This window comes from Dioscorea cayenensis, unplaced genomic scaffold (genome assembly GCF_009730915.1).
Source record: "Dioscorea cayenensis subsp. rotundata cultivar TDr96_F1 unplaced genomic scaffold, TDr96_F1_v2_PseudoChromosome.rev07_lg8_w22 25.fasta BLBR01000079.1, whole genome shotgun sequence".
NCBI lineage: Eukaryota > Viridiplantae > Streptophyta > Magnoliopsida > Dioscoreales > Dioscoreaceae > Dioscorea > Dioscorea cayenensis.
In genome coordinates this window covers 28886-53939 of record NW_024086470.1, presented here as the reverse complement: position 1 = coordinate 53939, position 25054 = coordinate 28886, and the positions used below count along the sequence as shown (strand labels likewise).

General features: G+C 31.3%; 3 protein-coding genes across 3 annotated transcripts; 1 reads left to right on the top strand and 2 right to left on the bottom strand.

The window, feature by feature from the left end:
• Nucleotides 1-253: 253 nt before the first annotated feature.
• LOC120253440 (zinc finger AN1 domain-containing stress-associated protein 15-like) lies at nt 254-2997 on the bottom strand. Its single transcript, XM_039261791.1, has 2 exons — nt 2151-2997; nt 254-551 (listed from the first exon to the last, which is right to left on the bottom strand). Exon 1 carries the CDS (start codon nt 2570-2572, stop codon nt 2153-2155), a length of 420 nt encoding a protein of 139 aa, XP_039117725.1. The 5' UTR covers nt 2573-2997; the 3' UTR covers nt 254-551; nt 2151-2152.
• A 1884-nt stretch (nt 2998-4881) lies between these two features.
• LOC120253450 (proteasome subunit beta type-5-like) lies at nt 4882-10062 on the bottom strand. Its single transcript, XM_039261803.1, has 7 exons — nt 9864-10062; nt 9643-9772; nt 6258-6364; nt 5960-6094; nt 5770-5873; nt 5585-5685; nt 4882-5274 (listed from the first exon to the last, which is right to left on the bottom strand). The coding sequence occupies exons 1-7, from the start codon at nt 9975-9977 to the stop codon at nt 5147-5149; spliced, it is 819 nt and encodes a 272-aa protein (XP_039117737.1). The 5' UTR covers nt 9978-10062; the 3' UTR covers nt 4882-5146.
• Nucleotides 10063-19450: 9388 nt separating this feature from the next.
• On the top strand, nt 19451-24459 carry LOC120253448 (U-box domain-containing protein 45-like). The gene is made up of 6 exons (XM_039261801.1): nt 19451-19602; nt 19995-20070; nt 20317-20502; nt 21491-21598; nt 22237-23414; nt 23524-24459. Exons 2-6 carry the CDS (start codon nt 20020-20022, stop codon nt 24323-24325), a joined length of 2325 nt encoding a protein of 774 aa, XP_039117735.1. The 5' UTR covers nt 19451-19602; nt 19995-20019; the 3' UTR covers nt 24326-24459.
• Nucleotides 24460-25054: the final 595 nt, after the last annotated feature.

Below are 25054 nucleotides of genomic sequence, written 5' to 3'. Positions count from 1 at the left end.
CCCAAAAACCAAAACCAAATCAGGTTAACTTTGACCAAGCCATTTAACCAGTGAAAATAACTCCAGTTATCTTCCCTTAACCATGTGTTACATGTTTGGTGTGCATGGTTTATTATAATTAATTGATGACCATAAACAAAAACATCCAAAAGTCTTTGTTCCCTGTCTAACAAACACAAAGATTAATTTACTAATTAATACTTAATTAAATAATACTACATTCAACTAACCTTTCATCATTTTGATTAGCAACTACTCCAAGTTTTTTTTTTTTTAAAAAAAAAGGGTTCAATAAGTCCTTTAACAACACAAAAGTAGTTAAGTAATAATCATCACAAAAAACACATTATATTTGATGCTAAATGATCACAGAGCTATCACAACAAAAGCCGAAACTCATAAATTGAAAAGACGATAAGCTCGGAGATTAAATCAAGTTCTTCGAATCCTCCAACTTAGCAGCAAATCATCGTGTCCTCGAACCATTGGATTCGATCTCCTTTGAGTTTCAGAAACTTTTCCTTTGTTTCTTCAATGCCTTTCTGCAAATCCTGCATCAGAAAAACAAACAAATGAAACCATATAAAATTAATGTTCGTCGATATCATTGAGAATAAAAACCATTTGAATATATGTTTATTATGTGGCATACAACAAGCACAAACAATTCGATAAAACCATTTGTATAGCATGAGTTGTATGTTTTATATCTCCCAAGAAAGAAATAAATATATATATATATATATCTAATGCTCAAAGTAGTGATAAAACCTACACCTTCATATGGAATTTTTTTCCATATAAACAAGCCAAAGAGAAACAAAGACTTAATCCATAACAGACTTGATTCATTGCTACCGTATACCGTTTCTATCATCCAAGGGATTCGAATTAGCAAGTCTTACAGCTAATAATTTTTGGCAATTAGCCAGTATAACACACGAAGTAAAAGACGGCAAATCAGGCAGGTGTTTTGTTTTATTGTCCTTTGATTGAATGAAGGAAACAAGATGAACCGACAAATGAAGAAAAATACATCAATAAAATTCATTTTTATTTTCTTCTCAATGTTTTCTTAATACAAATAAGCTTTAAAGACCTAATCTACATGTATCTGTAAATTTTGTGGAAACAATAAGTATTTTCGATACTTGAGTAGAGGAAGAAACAATGAATATGTGTATATCCGACATGATACGACAAAGCAACATAGACAAATACAAGAAAATATCAACCATTTCGACAATGCATTGTTGTGATTACTATGAGAATACCAAATTAAGACAGGATACAAGTAACAAACAAAAAATAGAAACAAATAACGCAAAATCGCCAACGGTGTATGCCAAACAAATAAGAGCACACATGAACCAATTCAAAGATAAAACAATATCTCAAATAAATAAGAACAAGAAATAATCACTTCAAAAATAATGATTCGAAATCAGAAAAAAGATGTTGACAAACAAAAACTAGTTAAAATCAACAACAACAATATGAGAACTAAGAACGCTTATCAACAAGTTGCAAAGATAAAATTTGGACTGCCTTAGAAACTGGGGAATCATAAGAACAACCACAAATCAATCAGTTCAAAGATTACATTCTGACTGCAATAACAATACCAAATCCGAAAAACAAATTGACAAGATAAAGAAAAAGTTAAAAATAAGAAAACATATCAACAAGTTCAAAGATAATATTTCCCCTGGAATAGCAACTTAACACTGAAGAATTAACAATTTATGAAAGCACAAAAGATTACATTTTGACTACCATTAACAATACCAAATCAGAAAACCATGTTGGCAAACAAAGAGAGTTAAAATCAAGAACACATATCAACAAGTTTAAAGATAATATTTTAACTGACTGCAATAGAAACTTGACCATGAAGAACAACAACAAATAAGAGCACAAAGATCACATTTTGACTGCAATACCAATACCAAATCTGATAATCAACCAACAAACAAACAGAGAAACTTGAGAACAGATGATGTATTGTGACAATCAAGCACATAACAAACAATTCCAAAAAAATAATAATAACAATAAATAAATAAATAACATGCTGTGATAGAATAAGAGAGGAAAAAAAATCAAACAAAGAGAACAAAAAATGGCAAAAAGAGGATAAGAAAGAAGACCTTCAGATCTTGATAATCTTGGAGGGCCTAATAACAGGGTTGGCCTTGGAGATCTCCTCCCTACCAGCAGCCTTATAATCAAACGAACAATCATGGAACTCTGAGTATCGGTGGCGGGGGCAGAAGAGGTCGCCGCACCGGCAACGGAATCCTGTAAGCCCAACCCTTTTTCTGCAGCTCGAGCACCGGTTAGCGAAGCGTACTGTTGGCTTATCGTCGGACTTCTGCGAGGTTCCGGCCACCGCCGTGGCTACCTCCTGCCTCTCCGGCCTTTGAGACTGGAATTCTTGAGAAGAAGGCTTGAGAAAGAGAGATGAAGGTGGTGGTGTTGTTGGAGGCGCAGGAGAAGGAGCAGTGGGAGATGAGGTTGGCTTCAAGATCTCAGCTTCATCTTTGTCAAGATTGCAGCTTTCTCGCGCCATTTAATATGCCCAAAATTTCAAGAAAAATCGAGAGAAAAATTTTGTGGAAAATCACACAAATCTTCAAAAGATTTATGGGAAAAACAAAATCGGATTAAAAAAACCAAGGTTTCTAAAACGAAATATGATGAAATTGGGAAATACAGAAGGATTTGAAGATCAGAAAATCGATAACTCAGAGAAATTTTTTTTTTCTCATTCGATGAGAATCAAGGTCGAGAAACAACAAAAGGTGATGAGATGAGCGATTTTTGGCCAAAAAATGGGAAGAATTGAACACATGAAGATGAATAGATCTGAAAATTTCTGAAAAAAGTTGAGATCTTGCTCGATTTGGAGCAAGGATCACGGATCATGGGATGAGAAATTGGGGGAAATGGTGAGAAAAATGGGGAAAGATGGAGAGAAGCATTGAAGGTGGTGGAGAAAAAGCAAACAAATTAATTAATTAATTAATTAAATTTTATATGAGAGAACCCTCAAAAACTCTGTTTTTGTTTTTTCTGAGTTTTTTTTTTCATATTTACCACTGTGGAGAAGAATATTTGTTTTATTTAAATAAAGGCATTTTACTTTAAAATTATTATAACTATTTATGTGTCTCTCCATGTTAAGCTTACTAAAAACGTCTATTATGTTTTATTCATGCTTTAAATATATATATATATATATATATTAATAAACTATACTGAATTTTTTATCATGAGGTGTAGAAGTAACTTCATATATATATATATATGTATATACTATGTGGTAACAATAATTTAAAAATAAATAATTAAAGATATTTACAAGAATTTAATAAAAAAATTAAAATTAGATATTTAAGTAGTGAAGCATATTTTTATTAAATTATATATATATATGAATGGCAAATTAGTTCTCCTGCCTAGATCATTCTTTTGACCAGCTCCTAGTGTTTGGCTTGAATTAATTAGAGCAAGCCAAAGGTTTGCCTAGACAGACAAAATCTCATAACAAAAAACATATATATATATATATATATAATTTTATAGTGCATGGAAGGAGTGGTAATGTGATTGGAATTGGCCAAGTAAATGAAGAATATAACAAGAAGAGACAGCGAAGTGTCTTTATTAGCTTTGAAAAAATTGGCTCTTTGGATTGAAGGTATTAAAAGTGAAAGGATTTTTTCATGCAAGTGTCTTGTAACTGTAAGTGCACATATATAGTAAATAATACTAATCAAATGCATTTAATGGCACATGTTGGTCAATAATGGTGGTGGATGATGGTCAGATCAATGTGATTACATTATTTCAATTCACCATTTGCATTTTACCTTTTTTTTAATATATTTTTTTATTACAGTGACAGTTTGTCTCTTAGCTAAAGCCAAAGTCATAAAAATATTAATCAATGTTGTTCCGAATTAATATATTTCTATAATCTAAAAATCAAAATAGAAACTAGAGTATTACTCAGAAGCAATTATGAACTTTTACCTTTATTTATCAGTGATTATTTTTTTTTTATTATTTTACATAAACATCAAATCTTATTTTGTTTTCCTATTTTATGTTAGTATATTTTCATTTACTTCTTTATTTTATTGTGACCTAATTTCAAAACTCTTTATTTTGAATTTTTTTTAAATTTAATCAGTATATATAAACTTATTCCAAGTATATATACAGAAGAAAAAAAAAACAATTTTTTTAAAAATTTTCTTGGCCTAATAAAAAATTTGGCAGTTGCCCTAAATCCCAATTTAAGAATTTCAAGGCTAACAGAGAAAAAAAGTGTGAAAAAATAATGGGAAACACAGTAAGTCCACCAATCCTAACAGTTGCCATCCCAGGTACCAAAACAACAATGTTATTATTAAATATTAATAATTATAATAAAAACATTATCTTTAAGAACCACCTAAACAAATTGTCAGTCAAAAGAGACCACCCATAACATTAAAAATAAAATAAAATAAAATAATAAAAAAAATAAAAATCTCTGAGCCTACTACAAGTGTCTTCAATATGAATTTATTATTCACAAGAAGTACTTCACTTTTAACATGCCACTTTCCATTACCTACTGAAACTGGAAAGACAAGCACAAGCATGTCTCTAAAGTTCAACCAATTTTGTAACAAGCCTGTGGGCGCTACCATGTTTTGTTTTGGCACATTATATATAATCCATGAGACCAAAGGGGCCAAAATGAACAAATTCATCTAATTCAAGAGTCAAAATAAAATTTATTTCTTATTTATGACCTCAAATCAGATAGATATCGGTAGTGTTGTGTGTGCGGAGATACAAACTGTGGATATAAGACGGTCAAAAATGGCACTTAATTAACTGATTTCAGAGGATTGGATAAATGGTTCCATGAACCATGACTAACCAGCATGTTGAACAATCGGATTTAGAGTCGAATATCATTAAAGTTTCCTATTGCTATTGCGAGAGAAAATAAACAATGAAAATACATAAAAATTATCCTTGAGCATGACATTAATAAGTGAATTGTCTAGTTTTATAGGTTCATATGGAGAAGTAGAAGGTGAAGATCAAGAACATATGCAAACCATTCTTGATGTACAATGAGGGATCAAGCTGCTGGAACTTCTGCCATTTCCTGCTCCACAGGGGTTGTGGTGACAGGGTAATACTTGTAATGCAGCTCCCCGACATCATCGCCAGACATCTTTTTCCAACCATTTGGTCCAACAAAGTAAACTGAAAAGGCAAGGTTGTAGCAGAGATCAATTGGAATAAGATAAATTTAGCAATTTGGAAACTTGAGCCTCGAGCTTTGTAAAACATGGAATAATCCATTTGAGTCAAAATAGATGACAAACAAATGAGAAGGAAAATAATGACTACCAAAGAACTATGTTTCATCAGGATAAATGCTTATTGAAAAATTCTAATGAGTTAACCAAGGAGAACCCATTCATGGAAGGAGCATGCTTTCAAGGAGCATGCTTTCAAGATAACATTTTGGTTATGATGGTCTTCCAAGAGAGGGTGAGAAAGAAAAGCATACCACTGGCAACACCACCACTAGCACCATCTCTGAATGTAGCATGATAAATGGCACGGCGACCAAGTTCAGCAGCTTCCTCAATTGACAGATCATAACGATATCTGATAAACCAATTAAAATAAGAAAAGTAAGATTGTCGTGATTTTGGCACCCAAACCAATATTAGAGAAGGGCTAAAAGGTTACCCGTTATCAAGGACACCATAAGCATATGGTGATCCAGATCCAACAGAAAATCTTGTCCCTTTAAGCCGTCCACCTTCACTGTCCACATAATACAGGCCCGGCCCCTAGAATCCACATGGAGTAAAACTTGTAAGCAGCATAACCAACAATCAGAAGAACAACATTTATAGTAACAAACAAACAGTAATACCTTTTCATCCCATCCAGCAATCATGGTCCCAACAGAAAGTCCCATTCCACGGTATGAGTACAGAATATTCGCCAACAACTTGGAAGCACCAGTGACTGAAATTCTACGCTTGTTTGCAAGCTCATGTAGGCGGCACTGGGCACAGAATCACATGATATCAAGCTCTTGACAGGGGGAAGAAAAAAAATAGCCTTGATGTCTAAAATGTACAGCATCATAAAAATTTGAAAAAGGAGAAAGGAATAATCACAAAAACAATAAAATTGACAATCCTCTGAAAAAGAATTCCAAATTTTACCTTGATGCCTAAATTTCTATGCCAGAATTGGCAATCTGCAGCACCTCCAGCCATTGTTCCCAGCATATATGGATTAATCTCAATAATTTTCTTTACTGACTGCGAAGCTGCAGGAGAAAGAAAGTAGAAATGATAATTCAACATTGAACATATAAACACTGCAGTAATCCAGATCAATAGCAACCAGAATTTGGCACACACAAACAAGGGAATAAAATATTCAAGCATCCAGGAAAATCTCCCATGGCAACTTTTCAAAAAAGGAAATGGGTCATCAATGAAACTCTAAAGCTGAATGTGTGAATTTAATTTAAGATAGATCCAGGGAATAAGTTTTTCTTGCCAATTTAACATTAAAAATAAATTAGAAATAAAATCTTATTCAGGTTAAATTATTATCAAGTTCTCCATAGATAAGATGGAAAGTTTATGTTGATTCTTCTTGCATTATAGAACATCATTATCAGATTTGCATTGATATAACAATAAGAGGTGATTGATGGATTATAAATCACAACCAAAATTCATCTTAAATTCCATGGGGAAAATTTGACCACTGATATTATCGCATCAGGTTAACTTAAAAGATCTGGGTGCAAAATATTCATGAAGAAACTCAAACTTCATACTGAATCAGGTAAATGTGACGGGATAAGAACCACCAATTTAAGTTTGAGGTGATTGGTAAATTGTCACATCCTATAGACTATTAAATACACGTCATCCTTCAAAACAGGCAAAAAGAAAATCATCTTATTATGCTACGTTGCACTATGTTACATAACCCTTATCAACATCTGATGAAAAAGCAATTATTGATTCTTTTAAAAAGGTTGGATTTGCTGTGAGTTACTTGCTGGAATAAACTTGAGCAGTTATCATGACTAATGGAAGACAACCAATTTTTCACCAAAGCCAACAGTGAGCAATGTTTATATGCTTCACAATAATTTACATTAGAACTAAATTAAGATCAACATTAACTTCAACTAAACAGATGGAAGAAACCAGGATGTAAAATGAAGACTTGAAATGATGCCTCCCAATATCAGAAAATCATTTGAGGTTCTAAACGGTGTATCTAGTCCTTCTCCAAGATATCATCCTGGCTTCAACCATAATTGAACTAGACCAAATGGGTGAGCTTGCAGACAGTCATAACCTCAAGTCTGTATTTTACTAGATGAATTTGATATCCACATGATAAAGCTATCTGTGTATTTTGAAATCTAATCATCTTTACAGAAAGCATACTTCCACAAAATCTTCTTATGAAGGAGATCACCTTTATAAAAAAATTAAAAATAAAAATAAAAATAAATACTTCCACATGATCTCCTTATGAAGAAGATCAATAGATATTTCTCTTACCGTGTCCATTAAATTTCCAATTCTTTCAATTAATAATAGATCGCAATTACACATAAAATGGAAAAATATTTCCAATATCATTTTGGTATGCAACAACTATCCCGTCCTCTTTGCTGAAAATGGCATATAAACTGAAGCTCCAATTAAAAAATAAGAACACTCTGTTAGTCACAGCCTATTCAGGTTTTGCCATGTCCAAGCTACAGGAGTAATTAGTAAAACATTTAAGATCTCATCATAGAGGCTTCCTGCAGCCTTCAGAGATTACTTTCACTGCCATGTTTCTTTTGTTCTCACATTTTCTATGAAACATCCATCAGAACCATAATGTGACACTGCTTGTTAAGACATCCTTTTGAAATTCCCTTCTGCTATGCAGCTTCCTTGATTAAAAAGGTATATTTATTTTCTAGGAAATATTTTTGTGACAGAAAATGATCAGGATGGAGAAATATTAACAGGTTTCTTGTATACAGAGAGTAGTGACAAGTATGGAGCTTCAACTTAAAAATAACGAGATACAATTGTTTGTTTGAGCCAGATCATGTGACTCTACTTTTTTAGATACCCTTTAAAAATTCCATTATGCTATGCGCTTTTATTGATTAACAAGTTATGTTTGTCAATTATTTTCTACTAAAGTGCAGTATGATACTCGGAAATATTTAGGATGGGGAAACATAAATATTATTCTCGCAAAAGAAAGTAAAATAAGCTACAAACAAATATTATGTTGTGGCTTAAAAATAACAAGATACATTTGTTTGTTTGAGACAAAGGCCATATATAGAATCTCATTCATACAAAATTATTGACAAAATTAATCCTTAAAAAATCAATGGATGATTATCAGATAATAAAAAGATAATAATAATAAAAAAATGACTTCCATGTCATTTTGCATTATCACCTTTATATCTCTTTTCTATGAGATGATGATTTTCAACCACACAACAAATACAAAGAGTATTATAAACAAACTAATTGTTGGGTCCATAAGATGCTTATAGACAAACTAATCGTTGGGTCACATAAGATGCGTTTGGCATAAACTTGCCTGATTTAAAATAACAAAGTATAATCTAATGCAATTGATCATGTTTAGCTGCTATCGATCCCTACAATGAGAATGAAGTAACTTCATGCGTAGAAAGCTCACCCTTTTCAATGATGACTTTCATTAAGCTCATTGGCTATTATCATAACAACCTCTTTCTTAAGTATTTTTTGGATAGTTCTATGATTCGAGTTCGCTAATAATGTGCAATACCTTTATTAAAATATGTATGACATCACAAATAGAAAGCTCCAAATAGAGTCACATCATGCAAAAACTAGAACTTATTATTCAGCATGAAAATCAAATCTTGTTTATTCCCTTTGGTGTCTCATAGAAATAATCTCCTATTGAAACATTAATCTGATGAAATTGGGCGCATCAGAGTAAAATATACATAAAAAAGGTTTTTTTTCACAAACACATGAACTGTTCATTCTTCATCAAAAAGGTAGGATAAATGACCTTTCATTCAAAGAGATGAGAACCTATTTAGTATGTAGTCCACCCCACCTAGTAGTCCTAAACCTCCACACATTAAACAGAATAACAAACCTTCAATGCCTACTTGTGGTGCATGACAATGAAAATCACCTTCAGACATTTATGATGGCCCAAATCCAACCCTCACCAATTTCAAATATTGAAATCATAGCATCCTCTACCTCCAAGTAGAAAGAAGCAAAAATGATGCAGATATAAGTGTTGACGGCGCGAAACTATTGGAACAGAAATACTAAACTCTGAAAATCTATTCATTCACATCTAACTGCAAGCTCAAAAAGGTAAATTCACTAAAGGTGCGCAATGAAGGATAAATAAAATCTGAATAAAAAAATTTGGCTGCATTGTTTTCAATACACAAGAATTTCAACCAAACCTAAGATCAACCAAAAAGAAAAACGAGAAATTCATCAAGATCATAAATTTCGCAGAATTCAACAAAGCAATACTCACAGATATAACCGCCCATGCTAGCTCTAGAATCAGCAGCAACAATAACACCCTCTTTGAAAATAAAAGCAAGGGTCGTCGTCCCCTTCGCCGGCTTCACCATCTGCACCGCGTCCTTCTGAAACCCATCAAACTGAACAAAAAAACAGAGTTAAAACACAAAACCTCTTCCGATCTCGCTCCGTCCAACCAAAATCACTCAACCACGCAAAAGAAGAACTCACATCAGCGCAGCCAGGAAGATCAAAGGACGGGGCAGCAGCGAAATCAACAGAGAGGTCATCGATCCCACCAAGGATCGGCGCCGGAGCCTCGAGGCCACTGGTATCGAGCTTCATGCTTGATTTTTCGAAGAAGAGAAGCCAACGACTGATGAGAAGAAACCCTAGAAATCGGTCCTCCGAGTTTTGAGATGCAGTGAAGAGCTTGGCTTGGGGAGGAAGTAAGGACCGGTTCAAAAACGAACCAATCCGGTTCGATTAAACCGATTTAAACCGGTCCGAGTTAATCGACTCAAATTACAGCCAAAACTTAGAAATTTATAATATATATATATATATAATTGCAATTTTTTTTAAAGAGGTTTATGCTTTCCTGCCCTTGCAAAAAAATAAAAAATATTTATATACTTATACAAATTACTTTTATTTACATATATATACTTGTTGGATGGACATAAATTAACTTAAAAAAATTTATAAAAAAATAAATTATTCTTCACCCTTTTATCTGTATTTTTTTTTTAAGATAAAAAAAATTTAATTTATATTTTTGTAAAATTTATAAGTTGATTTTAATATAAACAAATGAAAAGCTCTTGTAGGGTATATAAGTGAATATGATTTTTAAAGGGTCTCAATTGGATCCACATTGAATGTTGGCTCGATGGGCTCAATGGGCTCCTTGCTGAATAGGCTAAATGGGCTCAGAGGCTTATTGGGCTCAATTGGGCTCAAGCCTAATTTTCTGAGATTTCTTCCTTAAAAGTTTGAAGTTACAACATGTTAATTTCAATCTCATTTTGATTAATTTTGTGAAAAAGATTGATTTAGATTTAGGGTTAATTTTTTAATGAAAAGGATTATATAGACCAGCAACTATATAGATTGGAAGAACATCAATCGTCTTCAAAGATTTGAAATACTGTAGTATGGTTTTCAAATGTGAGATTAAATACTATTTATAGAAAAAATGTTGTGGGTGAAGATATATTTTGTTTCTGCTTGTTAATTAATTATACAGTTAAGATGAACATAACAATTAACTAATTTAATCTCATCAAAACAAAAAATTCAATTCAATTCCAAGTTTGAAAGTACAAAAAAAATATATATATATATATATAAAAAACATATATATCATCTAGTTCTACCAAATAATACATTTATTTTTTTACCAAATTCCATTATGCTTTGCTAGTAGAAATTAATAAATAAAAAGTACTAAACTATCTTTCTTTTTTTCCCCTAAGAAAACATGTATTTGTGTACTAAACTATAACCTAAAATATCTTCATTCCAATAAATAAACATTTTAGAAAGTCAAAATATAAACTTCAAAAACACTTGAAAGATAATTTAAAGATTTTGAAGTAGTACAAGTTGATGAAGTACACACCACATACAATGCACCAAAAAGACATTAAAAGAGGGAAATAAGGTGGTGAGTTAATGGACTTAGGATTTAGGAAGGGATAGGGAGACAGTACCATATGAGAAGCACATGGGAGTTAGGCTTCCAATCAAATAAAGGAGGCAAAGCCCTTGTAATAATAAATCAAGAACCAACAACAAAAGCCCACTTTTTAGACACAACAACCACCTTCCCTTCAAAAACATGCTCTTCATAGCAAGGGAATTCATGCACCAAGTTTTCATTCATTTTTTCTTTTCTTCATGTGTTCTATGTTGTCTTTGGATATATATATATATATATATATATATATATAAGCAATGCATCTTTATTTATCAGGCACCAAGTTCCATATGTAAGGTATTCTTATTTTTACTAAAGAATCTGATTCAAATCTCAATTCACGTAAACTAAAAACACATGTGTGTTGAGATATTAACTGTACATTTGTGTATGCTCTCGATACATAACTTATCTACAATTCATCAATATATATATAATTATATATTAATAAATGAGGACAAATACCAAACTCTCGACTCTAGATTTGTGAAAGAAAAAGAATACTATTATATTCTTGTAAGGGTAGTTACATATGATATACCTACATATGAGTGTGAAATTAATATATTTATAAATCCATGTTCCATATGTAAGGTATTCTTATCTTTACAAAAGAAACTGGTTCAAATCTCAGTTCACGCAAACTGAGAACACATGTATGTTGAGATATTAAATGTACAAATTAAAAAAATATATATATTTATATCTATAACATCTCTGTCAGTTTATTTAGTTGAATGTATTCGGTTGTTAAAAATAAAATAAGATTTATAATTTTGATTGAATAGTTAACATTGTGTTTTTTCTTAAATAGTTAGTTTGTGGGAAAAAAAAAATATTCTTAAAAAATAACTCATGTATGAAAAACTCATAAATTGATAGAAATAGTTCAAAGTCTGAATGTTAACTAATGTGTTTTATTGGTCATTGAATTTGTTGAAGAAAGACAAGGAAAAAATGTTTTAAAAATACATAATATCAAAATTTTAATTTTGTATAACTATCATCTCATATATTTCACGTTGTCAATGAATTTAAATGAAGAATATTTTTTTTAATATTTCTAAGATATTTGTAAATTCGGAATCAAAGAAAATTTAACAACTGCAATTATAAGCAAATATCTCAATATACAAAAATACATTTAATATAATTTATTAATTATGCTAATATTGGTGGATTGACTTATCAAAACTACTATTAAAATAGCGGCGTCTACCCAATGAAAAGCATTTATCATTTTTTGGACTATTAAGAGCATCATAAGATCGCATTTTTTTTTATAAAATTGACAAGTCATAGAGGTATACATAGACGATGAATTAGTATTTTAGGCTTCATCCTGTGCGAGTTGAAATTCAAACTCATTTTTTCGGTAAAGACACAAACATCCTATGTAGGATAGCCGATCATTGATTACTAGATCTCAAATATTTTTATTTTTTATTTTTATTTTTCAAAGTCGGATCCATGAATTGATTGGCACATAAATGAACAATAAATTTATTAAGAAAGAAAAAAAAAGATAGAGTGCCATCCCTATCACTCTCAAATATGAAAGCTCTCCCAACTTGTGCATGGCTTTTCATGAACAAAAGATAGCCCAATCATATGAACCATTTGAGCAAAAAGCAAAGGTTTGAGAATTCAATGTAGTGGACCAAAATCAAATGGTGGTGAGTCATAACTCATTTGATTAATAAAAATGTGGCTTCTTAATTGCTTTCATACTCAAATTGGGACATCCAATTTGGCATCTGTATACATGTATATATTATCCACCACAATAAAGTTTTCATTATCAATATAATTAAACTATAATTTATTGTAGATTAATATTAAGTGCTTCCCCCCTTTTTTTTCTTTTTGTTAAATTTAATTAATCACTAACCATTTGTTTAGTTCATGATGGAGTGTGTGTGAGGATAAGTAGCATTCATGTCTTGGATATAATTAGTGGGTTAGGTTACAAGCATCTTATGACATTCTTGTCTAGAGAATCAATACATATGATATTTTGTCAATTTTCTTTTTAATATATATATATACCCTAAACGTTGACATTCACAGTTAATGAAAAACGAGAGTGAGCTTGAGAGCAACCGATGAGGTTAAGATTTAAAGAGAGAGAAAAAGGGGGCACTATTGGATATTGACCCAACAATACTCGTAGCCGTCCATAAATTTATGTATAAATATCATATAAAATATAATAAATCTTTACTTTAAATATTGTCTTAAAAATAAATAAAAAATGATATTTTTAACTCTTATCAATATTTCATTCTCATGGTTGTTATTATCGAAATGATATTTATTTGTTCTAAATGTCAAAATTATCTTTTTCATCAAAGCAATATATATACGAATAAGAAAAAAAGAGAAAGTTATACATAAATGATCTCATTATTAATAATAACTACAAACTAACAAAAATATATTTTCAAATGTTATAAAATTAATAATAATGATCAAAATATTTTTAAATATCAATGATAGTCACATCATTATTAGTGATTTAATAGTGAAGTGATTTGTAATAAAATTGAATAATGAATGGAGTTTTTATTAAACATTAACAACATGGGTATTAAATTGCAATGAGTGCATAAAATAAGGAGTGGTAAAGAGTATGAAAGACTAATGAACCACCAAAATATTCAACTTTGTGAGTATATATATACATATATTTTTGAAAAGGAGTATTTATATAATTCAATCATAGTCAAAGTTGGTGCCCTATTTTTCAAAAGATCTCTTTCTTTGATGTCACAAGTTATAACTTCCATTATGTAAACCCTATAAATTGTTATGTATTAATTTTTCATTGTTTCTAATTAATGTCAACATCTCCTCATTAATTTTGAAATTGACAATTGATGGTATAATATTTGTATGTCCCTAAATCAAGTTATTTATTTATTTATTTTTATAAGGGCTTATTCATGTTATTCACTCATAATTTATTTATTTATTTATTTACAAACAAATGACAAGAGCCTTCACTTACTGGTGTCAAAAGAATAGATAAATAAGCACACCAGTTATGATGACTTAATAACTCTTTAAAGATTTACCATGTGAGACAAGATTAACAAGTAAGATAATAAAAATCTGTCATATATACCCAAAATGATATATCAAAAATTATAATGTCATAATGATAAATTTTTCTTACCATGCAACTATTGAGAATGAAAGATACAGCTCCTTTCACATGAGACCTACACTAAAACACAGTTTTTTTTGGTGTTTTGCTTCATTAAACACAATTAAAAGACACATCAACGAATGTATAATTAAAAAACAAATAAAAACAATAAAAAGATACATCAACGAATGTATGATTAAAAAACAAATAAATAATTAGTGAGTGTGATTGAGGTTTCTTGATGGTACATATTATGGTAACCCTAATTTAATGTTTCATTGTTTATTTGTTTTCTTAAAGAAGGCTGACTTATTTTGTTCTGCTTAAAGAATTAATGTTGAGTTTATACATTTGTTTTTCTTTTTAATATATACTTTTTCTTTTAAAATTTGTTATTTTCTATTTTACATTATATGCGTCAAGTACATTGCATTTACTATCGAATTAGTTTAGTATGGTTAAAACAAATAAATTTATCTTTTTGTCAAAAAAGAAAAAAAAAACCCTATTATAAAGTTAAGTTTAGAAACGAATTTCACAAATGTTTATTTTGCAATGAATCCACACAAATAACAAGTAAATTATATATATATATTAAAAAATAATTAATTTCTTTTACGTATAAAGACTCCATTATTGACAATATGATAAATACATTCTAAAAAAACCCAAACTTACATATTTATATTAACTCTATTTAATTGCTATAAAAATAATATTATTTCAATTAATTATCTTTGGAAAAAATATTAACGATAAATAAAAGCATAGCATGTGATAAGAAATTTAAAATAACAGTGCTCAGCGTGTGAGACAATGAATAGGGAGCATTGAGGGAACATGTTCTCTGATCAACTATTATATATTTATATATATGTTTATATTTACATATATATACATTATAAAATAAAAGGGAATTAATTGGAATTTGTGAATTTTTTCATCAATTATAAAATTATTCATCTTATTTTATTTGATGCTTGTGTTTTGTCTCAGATCTAACACACAAACACTTAACTTAATTCTTTACCCAATCATTTGTTCCCCTTTTTATTATTTTGTGTTTCAACAACTGATTATAAAAAAAAAATACAAAACCGTATTATATAATTAAATCTTGATCTAATTCAACAATTTTTAAATTTCTTGTTTTTTTTAAAAATGCTTGGAAAGTTCAATGTATTTCCTTTTTGGTGATGATTTTTTTGGTACTATCTCTATTTTATTACTCACGAGGAGATTATTATTTCATATATAGGGGACAAGTTCCGTCTAAAGGATATGTAGATACACAAGTATATGAGTCTAGTGATTTAATAACCCATAATAATGAATACTCCATTATTCAATATTGGAGAGGAAAAAAATACCATTCCTCCCACATTAGACCTATATCATGACAAAAAATATTAGTGATGAACAGTGATATGCTAGAGTGTATAACACGTGAACATCACAGATGGATAGTACTATAAGAGCAAGATTTTGAACTTTTGGGCCATTGCATACTTTATGGTGAGTTACTCCTTAACTACTAATGGTTTCTCATATATATATATATGTATACTGGTAAACATAAACTGCATATGTACGCAGATATTTGATGATAACCATTAGATCATCATCTAACAATTATAACTTGTACAGAGAACTATGCAGATTTATTATTGTTTCCTTGCAACGATTATTGGTTAGCACTGTATGTGTGATGATGGTAACACTAAACGGTATTTAAAGGATGTCTTTATGAAAAATTTGTAATCCACTGACTTGCTGGATGATATGTCCATTGTATATTTCACAAAAACATTATACATATACCATCATAACGTTTTTTAAATATATTGGCCCACATAATTGCTATTTGAAATTAAAAAAATACTAAACATACATATCATATCTTAATTACATACAGAAATCTGGCATAAAAGACATTTTTCCCTATTTTTAATTAATTTTTTTATTGTATTCCAATGAAAAAAGAGTTTCTTACCCATCCCCCATAAAAATTATATATATAATAATAACAAGTTATATTATTATTATGTTCTTTTATTATTATTTTTTATAATATGATAGTCGACTTTAAATGCCTAACTTTTATAACAAGCAACTCTAGATTTTTTCCACTAAAATTTAAAATGTTTGTCTAAAAATTAGCATACACTTTAAACAATCGTATGGACATAGAATTTATTTTATAAATTAAAATATTATTTTATTCAACTAGTCAATGAGATGAGAAGTGCTTTAAAAAACGAATCCCATTTTTTATTAAAAAAAAATATATATAAAATCATTTATCTAAAAATGGTACACTAATACAATTAATTATTTCGGCATGTCCCGAGTATATCTCTGACCTTTTTCATTTAACGACGCAACGCTGAAAATTTAACGGTCAAAACCATGCCACGTGGACTCATAGGAATCCTCATAGCCGTACACCTGGATGATAAAGCCAAATCCAAAAATCCTCTAAAATTTAAAAAAACCTGAAATTCCAACAATGCCATCGAGATCCATCCAAGAGCCATCGTTAAATGAAGGCAATAGAGTCAATTAGGAGGCACCAACAACCACCAGCTCTATTAGTGAAAAATAATCTAGTGGACTCATTCCGCGATAATTATCACCGAATCGAGACATGACTTATTATTAGCATGAATTTATAAATTTTATTATTTATTTATTATATAATAAAATGATAAATTGATAATTACATTAAAAAATTTATGAGAGTTTGAATCATAGATGATATATTTTTGAAGTATGAGTAGTTGTTATTTACAAGTAGTTCCAGTGTAACGTGTGCATAACCCGTCTCTATTTGTTCCGTCGAGGTTTGTATACGTCATTATTTTTTTAACCGCTTAACTACTAATCTTGGTAAAAAAAATAAAAAAATCAATTGAGAGGGGCAAAAGAGTCAATTGACAAGGAAAAGAGAAGGGAAGGACTAGTACAGAGTAAAACTTAAGAAGGTGACAAAAGAGAGTCGGCAAAGGCCGGTCAGGAGACCGGGGAATCACATTCACAGCCGACCAATTAATATTTTATTAATTATAAATATATATATATATATAGTGATAGATAAATTGGAATAAAATAAATAATTATTAATTATTAGTAATAAATATATAGATATATATATAAAGAAATGGATCGTGAGGAAAACTTGTGAGCACGGGGAACTCACGTGGGCACTCTAATTTGTTCTATCTTTTCATACAGTACAAAATCCAGGTGCACAATTGTGGCTTTTATTCTTATTATTTATATTTTTATTTTCCTTATATATAATAGAAAAGAAAAAAAATGAATAAAATGAATAAATAATTAAAAAAAAGTGAGATGTCTTTGGTTGGTACATTCATGTTATCCCACTAAACAATTTTTTACGATATATATATATATATATTTTATTTTATATAATTGTATTTATTAATTTAAAAATAATGTTAAATTTTAAAAAATATATATCTTAATTAATATTAAGTAAATCTAGGTTAGGTTTTAATTAAAAAACACCTATAATTTTTTTTAAGAATCACTTTCTCTTGTTTTAAATGGTTATTAGCAGAAATGAAAATCAAAGAAATATTTTTTAAAACAAATCAATAAAATAATTCAACATAATTTTGCAGGATAATTAACATTACCCAAAATTAATCACATTAATTACTAAATATGAATTATTATTATTATTGGCAAATATAACAAACAAAGTATAATTACGGCATATACAAAGCCTGAGTATTGATCGTCTGTTAATATCATTGAGTGTAGTGGGATTTAAACTCGAGGTTTTTAAATCTCCACAATAATGCTTTTTACAGTTAGGGACCGTTTGGTTCGTGGTAACAACATATTACCACGTAACAAAATAACCATAGTAATATAGGGTGGAATATTATATGGTTAAAAATATTGTGGTAATTTGATATAATCATGTTTTATTGGGAACTCTTATTGCCGGAATAGTTTATTAGTCATAAGATTATTATATGCTTGGTAATCCAAGATAAACACCAAATTTAGTTATAATAGGATTACTATTTTTTTTTTATAATATTCTTATATTGGTAATGTGATATAACCATCTACATTACCACTGATGCAATACAAAATATGGTAATATTTCCGAATTAACATGTAACACGTGGTAATCTTTCTACATTACCGTGAATCAAACAGTCTCTTAGATTAATTTCACTAGATTATTGATCTTTGGGTATAAATTATTACTTATATAAACACTCTATATATACATATATGCATGATTAAAAATGAAGACAAGGGCAAAGAAAAATCCAAAACTAAGTTCAACATTTACATCGAATGAGATTGATTTGAAAATATACAGCTTTCAACTTTGTCATCTTCTTTATATTTTAAATATTTTCATATATACTCATTGTTAATCCATTTTAACTCATTTACTTAGATTATCATAATTAATAGGTTTCATTAATAACATTATTTATTAGTCCACGCTACATTCTAAATGACAATGTCTCAGTACATAGAACATTGACATTAATTAAAAAAAAAAAAAAACTTGACTTAAGAACGGTCATAGTACATCAACTCGTCTTCATTAACCTTAAAATAAATTTAATTCATTCCCTAAGTTAATTTTATTTTTGTATTTTTTTGTTAATTAAAATTTAAATCAATAATCTTCTACTTCCACCAATCAGAAACCGCCACGTAACGGATCTACTTCAAATTCAAATGCTACCCCACCAAAAAGCCCCAAATTGCCTTCTCGTCCACTAATCATATAATTATCATTATAATATTCAATTAATTAAAATTAGCGGGATAATTAATTAAATTTTCAATTGGAAAGCCTTCAGAGTATCTATTCTTAACAATCATTTTCATTTTTCTTATATAACCCCCTCCAATAATTCAATTTTTGTTTTCATCTCTCTCTCTCTCTCTCTCTCTCTCTCTCTCTCTGGGTGGCTTGTTGGAGCTTGAGGGGCTGCTTCTTCTATCGAACTTGGAATACTAGGCTTTGGTGGAGCTAAAGAATCGTTCTTGAGGTCTTTGGTGCTGTCTTGGTTCATGTGGATGAGAGCTTCTTTGGGTTTTCTCTGATTCTTTTGGTATGATTTGAAACCCATTGTGAATATCTTAGTTTGTATGTTTTCATTGATTTGGAAGCTCGCAGATGAGAAAGTTTGGATTTTGAAGTTTTTTATCACGGAAAAAATCTTAACTTGTGCTGCATTCTATGCAAGGGATGTGTTTCTTGGGGGTTTATTTTTTTTTTTTTGGTGATTTGAAAGTTTTGGCTGATTTTTTTTGGGAGTTTTTGGGACTTCTGTGTGTTTTGTTTTGTAAAAATCTTTGCTTGGGTTGAGACTGATTATGATATTGACTTTTTTGAATTTAATCAACGTTTCCTTTTTGGTTCATTATTTTTCTGCTTTTTAATTTGAAATTTTTTCTTTGTTTTTGGGGAAAAACCTAATGCTTGCTGGCCATTTTGAAATAGGTGAATTCATTCCTTGGAAGACACTATGGATGCTGCTGAGATTGAAGAGAGTCTGTTTGTAAATGGTGATGCAAAGGTGTGAAATGCAGATCTTTTTCCCCACTTTCTTGGAAACTATTAATATTACTGTCACATTTCCTGTTTTAATTTGAACTTTTAGTTTTTCTATGTTCAATTAATTGAAAATAATTCACTCTAGTTACTCCTATATCAATTTAATTTTGTTGCAGAGTTATGAGATCTAGCATAAGTAATGCAGAGTTGTAATTTATATTTGATTTGAATGTATGATTAGAGTGTGTTATGCCTGTGTATGTTGCAGCTGCATGGAGAGATGTGTAGAAAGCTTTCAACAATTGTTGGTAGAGTTCTGGCCATCTTTCCGGCATTGGAAGCAGGGAGACCAAGGAGCAAGTCTGGGATACAAGCGCTTTGTTCGTTGCATGTTTCTCTCGACAAGGCTAAGAACCTTCTCATACATTGTTCAGAATGCAGCAAACTGTACCTGGTTAGTTTAATCTCCTCTGAATAAATGGAGTACACTTCCTGTTGATAGTACCTGAGATGTTTCGATTTCTGTTAGTTTTGGTTCAAATTGAACAATCTGAAAAACTCCATCCACTCACCCTCCTCATCGATAACTTTAATTTCTCTTGGTTGACTGCCATAAAGTTTGATAAGGTAATGAATTGTTTATAATCCAGCAAGCTGGATTTGGTCTTTTTTAGTGTATCATGCATGGAGTGGAATATTCTATTTGTTGACTGCATAAGATTTTTATTCCTTTTGTTCTTCCTTGGTTGATAATTTTATAGTTATATCGAACAATTTGAAAAGTTTGATCTCCCTCAAACACTGAAAACATAGTTCTCACTTGGTCGTTTCTTTTGAGTTCTTGTTGATAGGTTACCATCTGGCATCTTTTATAGTCACTTGCCAGAACTTGCAAATTTTTTAATGTGGTGATAATCATGATGTTAGTAGGCGCCTTGAGTACATTTTATTAGTCATAAGTAATCTTTAATTTGGTAGTTCTAATTGGAAATGCATAGTCTTTCTTATGGTTTGTGCACACTTGTAAAGTCAGCTTGGTTTGTTCTTTATGCTGAGTATAAAGCTTGAATAATTTGTACTCTCTCCGTTCCTTTTTATCTGTCATAAACCCATGTTCCTTTTTATCTATCATTTTTGAACATCAAGAAGCATTAATTATTTTTTTTTCCAAAAGTTACCATAACACTCTATTCAATTCTCTTCTTGAAATTTAATATGAGAGAGAAATGTGAAGATATAAATTAGGGGTAATTTTGGAATGATAACTAATTTTTTATTAAATTATGTGAAATAACCAACTTTCTTGGTATGTGAGATTTGGTTATTCACGACAGATAAAAAGGAACGGAGGGAGTACTTCATAAGTGCTTGGTATTTATTTGATGGCTGATTTTCTACTTTGATGTTATTGACTAATCTTGTTTGTGTTTATTAATTTTTAGGCTATAACTGGCGATCCCATTCTCATGAAATTCAAGAGGGCGAGATGCTCCCTTCTTGAGAGTCTTAGGCGTGTTGAAGGCATAGTCCCGGAAGATATTGGTTGTCAGGTATTTATTTCGATCACTTGAAATTTTTACTCTCCGGTTCTTCCAGTTCACCAGAGCTCGATATCTCATTTTTGTCACACTTGATGGATTTGTTAGAATGAAGTGATGACAGTGCCAAAAGTTAATTTGTCGAATGAGTGGAAAAAGGAAAATCACTATAAATGTATTTTTTTTGTCTGAATTTTTCACTCTAAAATAGACTAAAAAATTGGCGGTCACTGTGAGAAAGGTTGATAAGTCAACCAGATGAATATATCATAGCTATGGAATGGTTAAGAATTTATGGTATACTTTCTTGTGAGACGAGCTTTGAGGATTTGGCCATTTTATTTGTTAGAATTGAATGATGAAGAGAAATTATATGAAGCACAAATGTTGAATGCACAAAGAAATTTCAATCACCCAAAATTCTTGAAGCTTATGAATGTATATGTTTATGTACCAATGGCTATTTGAACTTTTAACATAGAATTAAATGCCTGAATAGGAAAGCAATGTCTGCCCAACGATGATGTTCAGACTTAAATGAATAGCACATTGAATCTGTTTTACGAAGCATTTTGTTACAAATTTTGAATTTCGTGAATTTGTATTTTTGACTGATAATTTGACTATGGCTCCTGTTCTCTTTTTATTAGATTATGGAGATTGTCGGTGAGCTGGAAGAAACCATTTTTACGTTGGATGAGTCAGAGAAAGCTGTAGGCGATGAAGTGATTTCTTTGCTTCAGAAGGATAGGCAATGTAACGGCAGTCTGAATGACAATGAAGAACTTGAAGTCTTCCACCAATGCACGTCGAGGTTGGGTATTACATCCTCTAGATCAGCTCTTGCTGAGAGAAGAGCTCTCAAGAAGCTAATTGACAGAGCACGTGCTGAAGAAGACAAGCGGAAGGAATCCATTGTCTCGTATTTGTTGCGTCTCATGAGGAAATACTCAAAAATTTTCAGGAGTGAGATTGGGGATGATACTGATTCTCAAGGATCGACACCACGCTCACCCACTGTCTTAGGATCTTTTGAAGAGATCTCCTGTGCTGGTACAAATGGTCTTGCTTTTGAGAGGCAGCTGTCGAAACTTCGGTCGTTCAATTTCAAGCAAAATAGCAAGACATCAGGAAATATGCCTATCCCGCCTGAGGAATTCAGGTGTCCGATCTCCCTGCAGCTAATGTCTGACCCGGTTATAATTTCATCAGGGCAGACTTATGAGCGAATTTGCATTGAGAAATGGTTCAATGATGGGCACAGCACCTGTCCTAAAACTCAGCAACAGCTCTGCCATCTCAGCTTAACACCGAATTACTGTGTCAAGGGCCTGATCGCTAGTTGGTGTGAACAAAATGGGATTCCGATACCATGCAGTCCGCCGGAGTCAGTTGGGGTCAGTTATTCAAGGTTGGCTTTGGAGGGTACTGATTCTCAATCCATAGGGAGTGTAGACTCCTGCAAGCCAAAGAGTATTATGATGCATCATTTGGACGAGAGCTGCATTTCCGAGGAACTTGAGGGGAATGGCGTGGGTACTTTAGAAGATAATAGTTCTTGCCAGGATAGGGCAGCCGGTGAGCTTGAAAGTTACGATAGCTTGTTGACTGTACTTTATGAAGGTAAGAGTGCAAGGAGACGATGTAGAGCAGTTGAACAGTTAAGGTTTTTGCTTAAGGATGACGAAGAAGCAAGGATTTATGCTGGGGCAAATGGGTTTGTCGATGCACTCATCCACTTCTTGCAGTCAGCTATTGACGATGGCGATCAAAAATCTCAGGAGGCCGGAGCGATGGCTCTTTTTAACCTTGCCGTTAACAATAATAGGTAATTTAAGAAACAGATGGTGAATAACCATGTGCACTGAATCGTCTCTTTTTTGTATTTTCTTTTGAATTCATGTTGGTTCTAATCATACTTTGATTGTGTGTTTCAGGAATAAGGGAATGTTATTATCTGCGGGAGTGATGCCTCTTTTGGAGCAAATGATTTTCAACACACAGATATATGAATCAGCCACCGCCCTCTACCTCAACCTCTCATGCCTTGATGATGCCAAACCAATCATCGGTTCGAGTCAGGCTGTTACCTTTCTGGTCCAGCTCCTTCAGGCGGACAGCTCCGCGAGCACCTCCTGCAAGCATGATGCCCTCTACACCCTCTACAATCTCTCTACTCATCCTTCAAACATCCCGTCCCTCCTTGCTGCCGGCATTGTTGATGCTCTCTACTCACTTCTTGTGTCATCTGCCGAGTCTTCTCGATATGCCTGGGCAGAGAAAACACTCGCTGTCTTGATAAACCTCTCATCAAGCAAAGCCGGGAAACATGAAATCGTGTCAACGTCCGGTTTGATAGGAGCATTAGCAATGCTTCTGGACACCGGTGAGTCATCTGAACAAGAACAAGCCGTGTCTTGTCTTCTATTATTGTGCAATGGCGACGAGATATGCAGCCAGATGGTACTCCAAGAAGGTGTAATTCCAGCTCTGGTATCCATATCAGTGAGCGGGACGACGAGGGGAATTGAGAAGGCACAAAAACTGCTAAAGCTATTCCGGGAGCAGCGGCAGAGTGAGCCGGCTCTCTCATGTGTACAACAACACAATGAAGATTGCAGTAATGGCAATGCAACAGTGTCTGAAACAAAATCATTATGTATATCGAAATCGAAGAAATTCAGTAGGACTTTGAGTTCAATGTGGAAGAACAGGACTTTTTCGGTGTATCATTGTTAGTCTAACTTGGTCTCTCAATGTAAATTCCCTCATCTTGTGTATCAATTTCACTCTTTATTCCTGTTTTTGCTGTTGTTTGTGCTTTATAGGCATTTTCCCTTTTGCCTAAAAAGAAATGAATGAAAGAAATAGAATGTTGAAAATTAGATACTAATTTTCTCAAAATCATGGAGAAATTCCTTTATTTGTTGTATTGCTCTGTATGAAAAATGGAATAGAATGGTTTATAGTGATTTTACATTTTTTTTATAATTAATAAAAAACACCTCTTTTATGTATTAATTATTTTTATGGTTAAAATGAGCAAATTATTCTTGCTAAAAACTAAAATTTATAAGTTTTGTCTATTTAATGGTTTATAAAGTCTCAAAAGATAGAATTTGGAAAATACTAAAGGGCTCATGGCCAGCGGTGCTTAACTTTATTGTGGAGAATGCGAATGAGACATTGAGTTCAAAACTCTTGAAAACAATAATAGTAACGAGAAGCCAAATGTGAATATTGGCTAACAGCCAAATCTCTCGTCTTCAGATGAGGGTGCGCAAATTAAACGATTAAAAAAATTAGGAAAAAAATTTGTCTAAAAACCTTAAAATATGATTAAATCTCATTATCTTTGTGTGCATAAAGTGGATCTTTACCAAAAATAAAATGGGTAAAAAAATATAATTTGAAAATGAGAGATTTACTTAAAAAAATATTGAACTATAGAATTATTTTTGTAAATTT

Coding starts and splice junctions, on each gene's coding strand:
- LOC120253440 (XM_039261791.1), bottom strand. CDS start 2,572: ATGGCGCGAGAAAGCTGCAATCTTGACAAAGATGAAGCTGAGATCTTG.
- LOC120253450 (XM_039261803.1), bottom strand. CDS start 9,977: ATGAAGCTCGATACCAGTGGCCTCGAGGCTCCGGCGCCGATCCTTGGT. Junction 9,773..9,863: donor ATCTTCCTGGCTGCGCTGAT/GTGAGTTCTTCT, acceptor TTTTTTGTTCAG/TTTGATGGGTTTCAGAAGGA. Junction 6,365..9,642: donor TAGCATGGGCGGTTATATCT/GTGAGTATTGCT, acceptor TTTCTCCTGCAG/CTTCGCAGTCAGTAAAGAAA.
- LOC120253448 (XM_039261801.1), top strand. CDS start 20,020: ATGGATGCTGCTGAGATTGAAGAGAGTCTGTTTGTAAATGGTGATGCA. Junction 21,599..22,236: donor CGGAAGATATTGGTTGTCAG/GTATTTATTTCG, acceptor TCTTTTTATTAG/ATTATGGAGATTGTCGGTGA. Junction 23,415..23,523: donor CTTGCCGTTAACAATAATAG/GTAATTTAAGAA, acceptor TGTGTGTTTCAG/GAATAAGGGAATGTTATTAT.